Raw genomic sequence first — 13279 nt, forward strand, 5'->3', positions numbered from 1 at the left:
GCCCACTCCGAGCGGCGGGCGGAGCGCGCAGGGGCTCCCGCGGCCACCCCGCTGGGGCCCTGCAGCCCTAGGCGAGCCCCTGCCGCCGTTCCGGGCTCACGTTCATTCAGGCGTGGGAGGGACGCGCAGAGTCCGCCCTTGGGCCGCCTTTCTCGGCGGCGTAATCAAGCTCCTCCTCCCGGGGAGGGCCGCCTGCAGTTGGAGGGGCAGGCCGATCCTCGGAGGTGCTTCGTCCAGTGGGTCTTTTGCGGGGGCGACTCTGGCCAAGGATCTTCTCTCCGAAGCATGCGTTTGTACCCACAAGTTGGCACTCGGCATGCTGTGCTGCATCAAGAGCCTAGTGGGCCCCAGGGTCGCCCTGTCTCCTCCTCACACTGAGCAAGCCTCAGAGGGCGAAGCAAATTGCAGGGTGCTGAGCTGGCCGGCCGGGTCGGAAAATGACCCGTTTCCCATTATTCTCATTTTTCGTGGCAGTCGTATGCGGCGCTGTGTAGGTTAGCAGTTACGTGAAAAGAGCGAGGCTGGTTGAGTTGCTTCCGTGCCTCGTTGATTTCAGAGCCCTAAGGGGAGGAGTGCTCTTTCTGGGAAGTCGGCCTTGCCTGATCGCCCATGTCGGAGGGGCACCGGCTTTCAGATTTAAGCTTGAATCGTGGACTTTTTTTAGCTTTTAGCTCTGTGACCCGATGAGTTTCTTACCTTGCTACGCCTTGTTTTTTTCTTATCTGTGAAACAGGGCTGGAAGAATTACGTGGTGAAGTGTATGTAGTGGTTAGAGCGTGCAGGATATAAATTATGATCAATAATACTGTCATTATCATCGATACCTGTAATTTATAGGATGTTTACACGTATCCTTACCTGAACGTAGGGTCGAAGGGTATTTTATGGAAGAGGAAACGAAATTGTTATAGTCTTATGATGCAACTAATAGTAAAATACCCATATTCTTCAATATTGGTTGCCTCTTTCTTCTTTGCTGCATATTCTTTTACGTCCTTATTTAGTCAAGACTGGTCAGGTGGAGAGGAACCCTTAACAAGAAGTCCCAAGTGTCTGAATAGATGTGTTCCCAAAGGTTATGGAAGACGTAATGCTTTGGGGCACAGTTTTCTATTAGAAGAGTGTTACAAAATGGCAGTTAGGTTTTTGAGTGGATAAAGCTTGTCTAACATGCATGGCGTGGTGAAAGTGTTCCAGATTTTCAAGAAGTACAGTAATAATAGACCAAAAACGTCAGCACATGTTTATGAAGTGTGCTGGACACTGTTAGACATGGCACTGAGGAGATTTTCATTATGGGCCCTGCTCTGGAGAGAGTCTTAATACCAATGTAATGTTTTATATTATTTTATATAGTAATTAAGGAAAACAAAACGACACTGAAAGATATTTTACTTGAATGTTGGCTGAGGAAAACAGTCTTGAGGAGCCTAGAGCATATGGTATAGTTGACCAAGCACTGGCTTTGGAATGGGCAGTCAGTCCTTAATCCTGACTTTGCTATTTGAGCTTTCACTTCTGTTTACTTGGGGAGGTGATTGCTTCATTTCATACAGGGCAGGTGTCTTTAGCTGTGAAATAGCAGTTGACCTTGCATTTGATCTTCAAGGTCCTTGTTGGCGCTGCCACTCATTGATTGAAGGCACGGGATAAATATTAGATATTCTGGCATTCAGGGCCTCTGTTAGGCAATCTCTGGGGTGAAATTGGCCTCTTTACCATGGTTGGTTTCTTTAGCTACAAGAGTGTTTCACACTCACGATTTGTCCTTAACTAGAACGTTAGAAATATCTTTATTAACCACTTAGGATAAATGACAGAAAACAACAACAAAAAGTTTTCCTGAGGTAAATGGGCAAGAATTAGAAAAAAGGAGTGTGGTTTGGGGGCGGGGCCAGGTGGTGAGGCTGTAATTGGAAGGTACCTGGGGTTAAACAGTTCCTGAACCAAAACACCAGATGGCATCCTTGGCTCAGGACTGTTTACCGCTTGCTGGCAGGGGGAGGACAGAGTGAAAGGAAACCCTTCAGTGTGAGGGAGTATGAGGCACACTGAACAAATTGCTCCTTATAAAGTTGGTCTCAAATCGGGTATTTTGAACTCTGGCAGTGTCTACATGGAGTAGTAGGGTGTAGTTGTACATCACTTCAAAGAAAAACATGAGGAGCACCTGAGTGGCTTATTCGGTTAAGCGTCTAACTGCGGCTCAGGTCGTGATCTCACGGTTAGTGAGTTCGAGCCACAGCTCAGTGGCTGGAGCCTGCTTTGGATCCTGTGTCTCCCTCTCTCTTTGCCCCTGCCCCACTCGTGCACTCTCTCTCTCTCTCTCTCAAAAACATAAATAAACATTTAAAAAATATATGTGAGTATAGCACTACTTGGCTGAAAAGGGTTATTCAGCATTATTACACTGGAATCATTTCCCACATTTCCAAATATAGCCCAATTCCCCGAAGTACTAGTGTGTTGGGAGGTGGACCAGTTTTGAGCTTCATATTTGCAAATACTTCCTCTTTACTGCCATTCAGAAGAATCACAGTAAATGATAATTTTAATTCTTTTTTTGTCTTTTCCTTTTTAATTAGCATGGTCTTTTTAGAAACATTAGTGAAGTGAGACAAGTTGATAAAGAAGGAAGGAATCATGAGGCCTCTTTGGTGCCAGCCCTGGCGCTTTATTGACTGTGTGACCTTGAGTGAGTCATTTAACTTATCTGCATCTCATGTCTCTAAATCGTAGAAAGAGGAAATTGGACTAGATGATCATTTTCCAAACTGTGCTGAGTTGAGCACAAACATACCGTAGTTTATTATTAGGTTTTTAAACAGAGGGCTTCTTGGTTTAATAAATGAGCAGAACACTTCCCATTTTATCTCCATCTTGGAGAGTCACAGTGTGTGTATTAAAATTCTGGGAAATTATGATGTAAAGTATCTTGTCTTAAATTTTGAATCCCAGGGCCCTCATTTCTCATAACATTTATTAACATCTTAGTGACTCCAGAGTTTCGTGGAATTCAGTTGGGGAAGCACTGGGTGAGATGATTTCTGAAACTTCCAAAAGCATATGTGTCTCAAAGAAACAATTCTAGACTAATAGTAAAAACTGCTTAGTTTGTAGGCCTGTCTTAACTGTGTTGGGCTTCACTTGACATTCCTCAGCTCAATTTCTCCATCAGCAAAATGGGGATAATATTAATAATATTATAGAATTGTTGTGGCAGTTAAATGTATAAATATTACCAGTGTCACACACATGGCATGTGGTAAATATTTAATATATGTTATTTCTTATCTTTTTTTAATTTATTTTAAGACATAAGACCAGAATTGTCATATTCTGTGAAGGGTGAAAACAACCGGATGCAGTAGAAAATGAATTTAAAAAAATTTTTTTTAATGTTTTTTTATTTATTTGAGAGACAGAGAGAGACAGCGCAAGCAGGGGAGGGTCAGAGAGAGAAGGAGATACAGAATCCGGAGCAGGCTCCAGGCTGTGAGCTGTCAGCACAGAGCCCGACACGGGGCTCAAACCCACAAACCGTGAGATCATGACCTGAGCCGAAGCCGGACGCTTAACCGACTGAGCCACTCTGGCGCCCCCAAAATTGAATTTTTTTTTAGTATGTCCCAATGTATTAATTCCCAGGTCTCAGTTTTAATGGCTATCACTCATGTGAACTCATGAGGAAGTTAGACTTCCTTATATGGATCCAAAGACATGCACTGTATGTTTTTTTCTTTGTTTTTTTGCTAATACCTTGAAAATTCACTATTTCAAGTTTTTTACCTTTTCTCAAAAGATGAGTAGAAGCTGGGCTTTCCATAGTTTGCTTTTGTTGTTGTTGTTGTTGTTGTTGTTGTTGTTAGTGTGGGATGGTAGGGTTAGGTGATTGGTTTACTTAAAGAAACAGTGCTTGGGTGATTCATGTTGCATTTGTTGGCATGAGAATGAATCATGCAGTTCTTTAACAATGAATTTGTTTTATCATTTATAGTAAGTATATGCTTAAGTTAAAATTACTATACGTTTTCTTTTATTTAAGTACATAATTTGAGTAGTGCCTGATGGAATCTGCCATTGAATGTACCATACATTTGAACTTACTAAAATCCTCTGAATAATCCACACAATGTGTGTTTGAGTTTTAAATATATGAGTTTTTGTAACCTTTTTTTAGGTTGGCTCACACCATGGAATTTGAATTCTATGCAGAACATAGAGAACATAGTGGCTGTTGCATGAGTATTGGAAAATTATTTGTAGTTGGTATTCTTCATTGCTAAAGCTTCCAGTAAGAGTCTCTAGAAATGGTTTTAGTAATAATGTGTAATGGTATGTTGGCACTTGGCATACATGTAGCTATTTGGTATATATACATATAACCAAATACAGGTTTTGCATTCCATTCCATTTTCTCACTTACTAATACCATTAATAAACTTTAATCCTGATACAACTTGGTGTTAGGATAGAAAAACATAGGTAACTTACAAAATATTAGAATAAAATCTCATTTCAGTCTGGTTGAAGGGAAAGTCTGGACATTGTTTGGCCATGTCAAGTGTATGTGTGTGTGTGTGTGTGTGTGTGTGTGTGTGTATATATATATATATATATATATATATGTATACACATACACACATTTATGGGCCTGAAAGAATTCTTGTTTATGCTCAGGGATGCAGTCTGATTTTTGACAATGAAATACCAAGACAAGATGGTGACTACAATTGTTTGTCAGATCTTCCCCCTAATGAGTTTCCTATTACATTGATAGTAAGTGAATAAGAAAAGGATAACCCTAAAACAAATGATATGGACCCATCAGAGCGGGAGACTTCAAGATATTTATGGACCGTGAAAAACAGATGAAAGTGCGGTTACTGAAGAAACAGCATGTAGGAAGTCCCAGCTTAAGTACATGTGCTGAAGGGTCTGTGGTTTAAGAAGCAGCGCCTGGGAGTGGCGGTGGGTGTGTTGAGGTCAGATCCCAGAGAGTGGGCTGTTGCACTTAACATGGCGGAGGGGTTGGTGTGAGTTTTATTATGGAATAGCACGCAGATGCTTACCATGCAGGCTTGGAACTTGTGGGATTGGCTGGTTTTGTCTGCAGAAACTGAAGAAAGTGTTTGGAGGGAAGTCGAACTGCCTGATGGTGTTGCCCCAGCAGAGCCCTCTGCATTCTAGCGCCTAGGCTCCTGCCCCTACCCCCCTCCCGTGTAATAGCCAGCTTCTTACACATACGTGCCTCTCCTGTCTACACATCTGTTTTTCTAGTCTCTTATTTTTTAAACAAGTTTTTTTTTAAGTCTTTATTCGTTTTTGAGAGACAGAGACATAGCACGAGTTGGGGAGAGGCAGAGAGAGAGGGAGACACAGAATCTAAAGCAGGCTCCAGGCTCTGAGCTGTCCGTACAGAGCCCCATGTGGGGCTCCAACCCACCAACCGTGAGATCATGACCTGAGCCGAAGTTGGACACTTAACCAGGTGAGGCACCCAGGCGCCCCTCTAGTCTCTTATTCTTAAGTGTCAACTGAATTGTTGAGGATCACCTTCAGGCAGGCTTTCATCACTACTATTCTACCAAACTGCGTTTGTCAAAATGTGACTTCCATGTGGCAAATTTAATGACTGGGTTTTTCTTCTAATGTTTATTTATTTTTGAGAGAGTGAGCGAGCCCAAGCTGGAGAGGGGCCAAGAGAGGGAGAGAGAATCCCAAGGAGGTTCCACATAGTCGGTGCAGAGCCCAACTCAGGGCTTGATCTCACAAACCGTGAGATCATGACCTGAGCTGGAGCAAAGTCAGATGCTGAACTGACTGGGCCACCCAGGTGTCCTTATAATGGTGTTTAAGTTCTCACCTCACATGAATGAATGAGCAACAGAACTTTTCAGTTGACAGTTGATCACTTTGTCTTCCTTGAAACACTTTTATTTTTCATATTTTGTCTCTAGGATAACTTTCTCTTTTGGTGACTCTTCAGCAGTCTCCTTTTCTGGATCCTCATATTTCTGAACCCTAACTTTTGATGTGCTCCAGGGCCCAGTACTTAGCCCACATCTCTCTCTCTCTAGGGAAGGAATTGGCAAATGTTCTGTAAAGGGCCATGACAGTAAATAGTAGGCTTTGCAGGCCATCAGGTCTCGGCCACAACTACTTGACTCTACCTGTATCACAGAAGCAACCAGAAGGAGTAAAAGTCTGAATATGACTTTGTGTCCCAACAAACCTTTATTTATACAGACTGAAACAGGCCATGGGCCAAAGTGTTCCGACTATAGCCATTGCTCTCCATGATCCCTTTCAGTCCCATAGCTTTAGATACTATGTGTGCTTCCCAGATTTGTAACAGCCTGAATCTATTGAACTCATTTTTATACATGCAGTAAGTGCACTCCGTGTTTCCACTTCAGTGTGGAGACATCTCAGGGTTCGTGTATGCAGGACTCCTGCTCCCTCCCTCCACTCAGGTGGTTGTTTCTGTCCTCACATCTGTAACCAGCAACTTAGGAACCATTCTCGTTGCCTTTCTTACTCTTACCCCACTTCTAGTTCAGTAATTTCTCCCTTCAGCTGTGCTTTTGAAATGTGTTTGGGGGATGTTTACTTCTCTCCACTTCCACCGTTGCCATTCTATCCGTCTTTCCCTTCAGCAACTGTAGAGTAGCCTCCTGATTTTCCCTGCTGCCCCCTTGTGTTCTCCTGTTGGCTGCTTTCCACACAGAAGTTCCCTTGGTCTTTTTGAAATGGAAGTCCCCTCATGTCCAGGCTCTGCTCAAAACCCCAGTGACTTTTCATTTCACTCTAAATAAATTTTAAATATTCATCACAGTCTACAAGGTCCTGTATGACCTACTCCTGGGGCTCCTTTCTGAACTCGTCACTTTGGATCATTGTGCTCTGGCCAATTTGGCCTCCTTGCTTTTCCTGCAGTGTTCCTCCGTGGATGTTTGTTTGACCTGCTTCCGTACTTTATTTCTGTCTGTGCTGAAATGTTACCTACCAGTGAGATCTTCTCTGTCCTTTCAATTTAAATTCTATCCTTTTCCTTACTCCTTTCTTGCCCTTGTTTGTTTTCCTTTGTGGTACTTATTGTAGACATATAGTTAGAACGTTTTCGTATTCATTGCTTCTATACCTATGCCCCTACTTGAATATAAATTTCACAGGAATAGGAAATTTGTACACCTAGGACCTAAAACAGTGCTTGGTGTAGTATATGTTTTTGGTAAATATCGAATGAATGCATTTATGGAAATCTTATAAATTAAATAGGGAAAAAGAGAAAGTAGAAAGAAAAGAATTGGATTTTAAGGAGTCCAGTGGGTGTCCTCTGAGATTTTAGAAACTTATATCCTTTAAAAAGGAAGAGGAAGCTATGAAGAAAAGATAATCACAGACATATTAAAATGCTATAATTGTGGAGACAAAGGACTCAGTGGAAGGCGTAGTGGGACAGATGGTATTCTGTTGTTTTTAAGCCACCAACTTTGTGATCGTTTGTTATGGCAGTCCTGGAAAACTAATACAGAAAAATTAGAATATAAAATAAAGAAATTTATGAGAAAGTAGAACAAAATGTCAAAAAGACAGAAAAGTGAGGTAGAAAGAGGAGACATAGAGATTTAATCTAGGAAGCCCAACATTTGACTAATACGAGAGTCAGAAGGAATGGAGAAGTAATTACAGAGAGATAGGTAACAGAAGAGATCTAAGAATTTAAGGACCTAAGCATTCCTACTCCCAGATGCACTATGAAATCTCAGAAAACTGAGGCTTTTGTAAAGAAGATCCTGAAAGTCCTGGAGCTGGACATAGGGGAGGGAGGAAGAACAGGTCACCTGCTAAGGAATGAGAATCAAACTAGTATGTGACTTACCAGCACAGATGAATGCTTGATGACTGGAGTAGTGCCTTTAAAATTCTGAGAGAAAATAATTTTCCTCCTAGAATTTATCTGGACAACCAATAATCCAGAGTAAAGACCAAATAAAGACATTTCAGACATTTAAGGACTTGGGAAATTTGTCTTATATGTATCCTTTCTTACAGAAAACAAATTAGGGATATGCTCCAGCAAAACAGGTAAGTAAACCAAAAAAGATGAGTCCACAGGGTCCAGAAAACAGAGCTGAGCTAGAGACTAAATGAGCAAAGTCTTAGGGTGCCAAAAAAGCATTCAGTCCATGTTGCCACAAGAGGATAGAGATTTCCAAAGGGAACTGTTTGTGTAAAGAGAGAATTCCATAGTCTCTGTGGAATCCGAGAGGCCTTTCAATAATTTATGGATATGATTATGACTTACGATGGAAGAAACATAATTAGAAGCACAAGTCAGAATAGAAGCTGAACAGGAAAGGAAATTTAACTATAATATAAACTTGGCCAGAAATAACACATAGACAATACTTCTCAAACTTAATTCAGTATAAGAATTATTTGCGGGTACTTGCTAAAAATCTTAGATATCCAGATCTCTTCTTGAGATTCTGATTCCCTAGGTGTGTGTGGGGGGGGGGGGTCGGGTGGGGGGGTCCAAAGATTTTTTAACAAGCATTTCAAATTTTTCCTATATTTAGAAACGTTTTGGAAATACACTAATAGGAAAAGCATAGAAAATTCAGTGCAATTATAGAACATTTATCAACCTTGAAATGAAAAAATAAATGAAAATGCAGAAGATAGAAATTAGGAAAGAGAAAGAAGAATGAGGTAAAGAGCCAGTTAGTAGGGTCCAGAAATACTGTTTGGTGGAACATTGGAATCAAGCCATAGTGTTAAGATTGGTCCGTGGAGAATTTAAGAGGATAAGGTTGGGGTTAAATGAACTAAACTTATCTCTTAGCATTGGAATCAGTAGATAATTTCTAAAATTGGTAAAGTAAAAAATTATCACACAGATACATTATTTGGAGAGAGGTGGATAATCACTGAAGTAAGTTACTCTGAAAGTGGATCTGAATTGGAGAGAGCTGGGAACTGATGTCATTATTTAACCATGTATATACATGGCTTTGTTTAATCCATGTACATGCATTGCTTTGTTCAAACAAAATAAGTATTTTAAAAAGCAAATTGGTAGCAACAACTTGGTTTCAAATCTAAAGAAACAACCAGTCTGAACTTCGTATAATGAAGTTCTCACTCAAGATTTGTCACTAATTTCTTATTCTGAGGCTCTGGGAAAGGGCTGTGTGTACTCAGGGCCTCAGTTCTGTCATCTTTACAGAGTGGCATGAGTTACCACATCTCTCTGTCTATGGCTCATATGTATAATAAAGATTCCCCTGTTTGTTGTGTGGAGAGGATCAGGATAGATTCCAGCTATCTTTTAAGTCTACTTTTAGGGGCTCCTGGATGGCTCAGTCAGTTGAGTTTCTGACTTTGGCTCAGATCATGGTTCATGGGTTCAAGCCTTGCACTGGGGCGCTGTGCTGACAGCTCAGAACCTAGAGCTTGCTTTGGATTCTGTGTCTCCCTCTCTCTGCTCCTTCCCCACTTGTGATCTCTTGCCCTCTCAAAAATAAATAAGTAAACTTAAAAAGCCCTTTATATGGAACATACTAACATACTAATAATACTGATCCTAGAAAACGTTTAATGGGTTCTCATTTTTTCCTTTATGCTTTGGGGCAGTGATTAGCTTTCTGATAATGATGCCAAGAGGACTCCTTTGTCTTTGCTCTTACTGGATGATGATCATATAGATGATTTAGTGCATTCTCTTTCTTGGCTGTGGATATAGCTCACTTTTTAGCACGTTTGTATTCCAGCATCTAGGACATTACCTTTTACATACAAATTGTACATTGCTCAATTGGAAAATTGAGAAATTAAGTTTCAGAGAATTTGAGTGACTTTATCAAGCTCACTAACTAGAAGTCAGGCTCTTGATCTCTGTATTCATTGCTCTGTGAATTTACTGGTCTATTACCCATCAAAACATTATCATTATCTGACATGTAAAGCAATATTTTAGTTTTATTTTAGTAAATATAATTCTTTCTATTCTTTTTTCTTCACTACTACATTTTTATTTATACTACTTTGTGATCTAAATGGCTTAGGTATGGTTATCAGACCACTCATTCACTAATACTCTTTATCTTCCAAGATGCCAATTAGATGCCACTTAAACATATATATTGGTATTACCATAGTGTTTGAATATGTTTGTTTTTTTAAATGGTTGTTTTTAAAAAATTTTATTGTTTATTTATTTTGAGAGAGAGTGCGAATGGGTAGGGGTAGAGAGAGGGGGAGACAGAATCTGAAGCAGGCTCCAGGCTCTGAGCTGTCAGCACAGAGCCGGATGCGGGGCTTGAACTCAAATACAGTGAGATTAGACCTAAGCTGAAGTCAGACACTTAACCGACTCAGCCACCCAGGCGCCCCTTTTATTTATACTTTAATACATACTTTTCTTAACCAATTTTTTTCTCCATGTTTTAAATTGCATCCAGTAATTTTTTTGTGAACAGTTCTGAGTTTTGATAAAATATAGATTGATTTAAACGCTGTCACAGCCAAGGCACAGGACCGTTCATCACCACAGAGGAGTTTACTTGTTTCTCTCTTTAATCACCTGTCACCCTCTACCCTCAAGCCCTGGCAGTCACCGGTCTTCTCTTTATCCCTATAGTTTTGCCTTTTCCAGAATGTCATCTCAAAGGAATGGTTGGAGTCTAGCTTCTTCCATGATGCCTTTCTCTGGCATGATGCATTTTAGATTTATCCATTTTGTTATGTGTATCAACAGCTCATTCTTTTTTATTGGGGACTAATAATATCACTGGGTAAAACACCGTTATATGGGTGTAGCAGAGTTTGTTTCCCTATTTACTATTTGTACAGTTAGTTTGCTCCCAGTTTTTATTTTGAATAAAGCCACCTATAAACACTCACTTAGAGGTTTTCGTGGGAACATAAGTTTTCATTTCTTGTGGTCAAGTGCTTAACAGTAGGATTTCTGGGTCAAATATTTCACTGTATAAGAAACTGCCAAACTGTTTTTCAAAGTGGCTGTATCATTTTCAGTTCTCACTGCCATAATTTATTTTAATAGAAAATAAATGGGACCCATTTAAGTATCTGTGTTATTTATGGAAAAAATAATCATGCAGCAAACTGATAATTTTGTTTCTTGTGTTGCTCATAGATGATTTTAAATTCAGGCAGAGAATTTGATGTTTGATCTGGTATGCAAAAGATTTTTTAAGATGCATCCTTTTTAACTAATGACAAAGAGCTTTATAGGTCATGGCAAGATTTTCGTATACTTTGCCACTTGTGTATTCTTAGTCATCTTTATCGTACCCTGTGTGTGATCCTTCAGAAGCCCCTTGTTCCTAGAGTAGGAAAAGAAAAATGACATGAACTGTTTGCAGGGAAAAATGAAATCGTAATCTGGATGCTGGGGACATACAGGAGAGCATAACAGAACAAACGAAAACCAACAACAAAAACTCCTTCCTGCTGGAACTTCAGTAATAAGTGCTAAGGAAAACCTATGGAGCATGAGAAAAAGAAATGCAGTTTTGGTGGAGTGAGGGCCAGTGTTAAACTCTATGCTTCTCAGTTCAATGGGCCGATGCCATGGCCTGTTTTTGTTTGTTTATTTAAATTTTATTGTGAAGTAATTTTAGACTTGGCAGAGTTGCAAAGATAGTACAGAATCCAGTGTATCTCTTACCGAGTTTCCCATAATGTTAATAGCTTTCATTAGCACTGTACATTTGTTAAAACTAAGAAACCAATATTGGTACCTACTATGAATTTCAGATTTTATTTGGATATCACTAGTTTTTCCACTAATGTCTTTTTTTGTTCCAGAATCCAGTTCAGGGTACCACAGTGCACTTAGTCATTTCCTTACTCTCACCCAATCTGACAATTTCTCAGTATATCCATATTGGTTTTATGAGTTTGAGACTCTTAAACAGTATTGGTTAATATTGTATTAAATGTCCCTCAGTTTGAATGTATCTGCTCTTTCTTGTGATACTAGGGTCATGGGTTTGGGGGGAAAATACAGTACAAGTGAAGTATCCTTATCACAGCATAGCAGGAGACACCTGTTATCAATATGGCTTTTCACTGGTGATGTCCACTCTGATCACTTGGTTAAGGGTACTTTTTCCAGAGTTCTCTACTGTAATGTTACTGTTTTTCCCTTTTTATGTTCTATTCTTTGGAAGGGAGTCATTAAGTCCAGCCTACAATCTGGAGGAGCAGGGTAAGCTTTCCTTCTTGGAAGGGCGACATCTCTATGTATATATTTCTTGGAATGAGATAAGTTTGTCTCTTCTCCTTCGTTTATTTATTTAAACAATCATTTATTTGCATTAGTGGTTCTCTCTTATTATTTACTTAATACTTTGGTTTGTGATTAAATACTCTATTATTTTTGCCTCAGTTTGTTCTGCCTTTGGCCTTTGAGAGCTCTTACACATTGCCCTTTCCTTTTGACCTACCTCCAGCCTTCCATTTCTTAGGCGCTTGGTTGATTTCTGGTGCTACAGGATCCATTGGGTTCATGCTGTTTACTTTTTGTCCCAACCTTAGAATCCTCCTCTGTAAGAAGTCCTAGTTCTTTTCACTGGAGAATGGTACTTGGAAACCGATTTGGGAATTGAGTATTCTCATTGCTATTGGACTGTCAGCCAGTTCATGTTTTATTATGTTTAATTTTTTTTTTAAGTCTCCATTTGAAAATTAGCCAAAGAGGTAGCAGGCCAGAAATAAAACACACCCTGACTTAGGTAATTATAAACTGAAAAGTTTTTATGGCTATAGTAAGCCCAGCTTTTGGAAACAGATGTATACCAATAAAAGTGCATATTAGGTTGTATCTTATTTAAATAATGTATACTTTTAAATGTACTTAAAATATACATGTCAGTATGTAGTAAAAATATGGTAGTTTCTATTATTAAAGTTTGTTTTTGTTTTAAGCTTACCTTAATATAAACATCCTTATCACTGAGTGGAAGCAAATGATTTGTTTCTTTTCTTTTAAATGGGTAGGATCTTTACATCCTGTTCATAAGGATGGTAGACAGAAATTGGGAATTCTATTGTTAGATTTCTCCTTGGAAAAGTGACATCAGTTTTAATCCAGGCACTTATTCATGAGTATCTCTTCACAAGTGAGATATTTCATATTTGGGGCTTTACTCAATTTGAGACAGTTTCTGCTTTGGACAATTTAAGCTACAGAGACAAGTACAGTTGCTCCTTGAACAATGCAAGGTTAGGGGCACCTGCCCACTTC

At 39.6% G+C, this 13279-nt stretch overlaps 1 protein-coding gene across 1 annotated transcript in view; it reads left to right on the forward strand.

Moving 5' to 3' along the window:
- The window catches only part of PPA2 (inorganic pyrophosphatase 2), an 84928-nt gene that overhangs the window by 292 nt on the left and 71357 nt on the right, over nt 1–13279 (forward strand). Inside the window, exon 2 of the mRNA XM_029951392.1 lies at nt 13–494. Coding sequence (XP_029807252.1) covers nt 13–494 — 482 coding nt within the window. The remainder of the gene's footprint in view (nt 1–12; nt 495–13279) is intronic.

Source organism: Suricata suricatta, chromosome 1 (genome assembly GCF_006229205.1).
Source record: "Suricata suricatta isolate VVHF042 chromosome 1, meerkat_22Aug2017_6uvM2_HiC, whole genome shotgun sequence".
In the NCBI taxonomy this organism is placed as follows: domain Eukaryota; kingdom Metazoa; phylum Chordata; class Mammalia; order Carnivora; family Herpestidae; genus Suricata; species Suricata suricatta.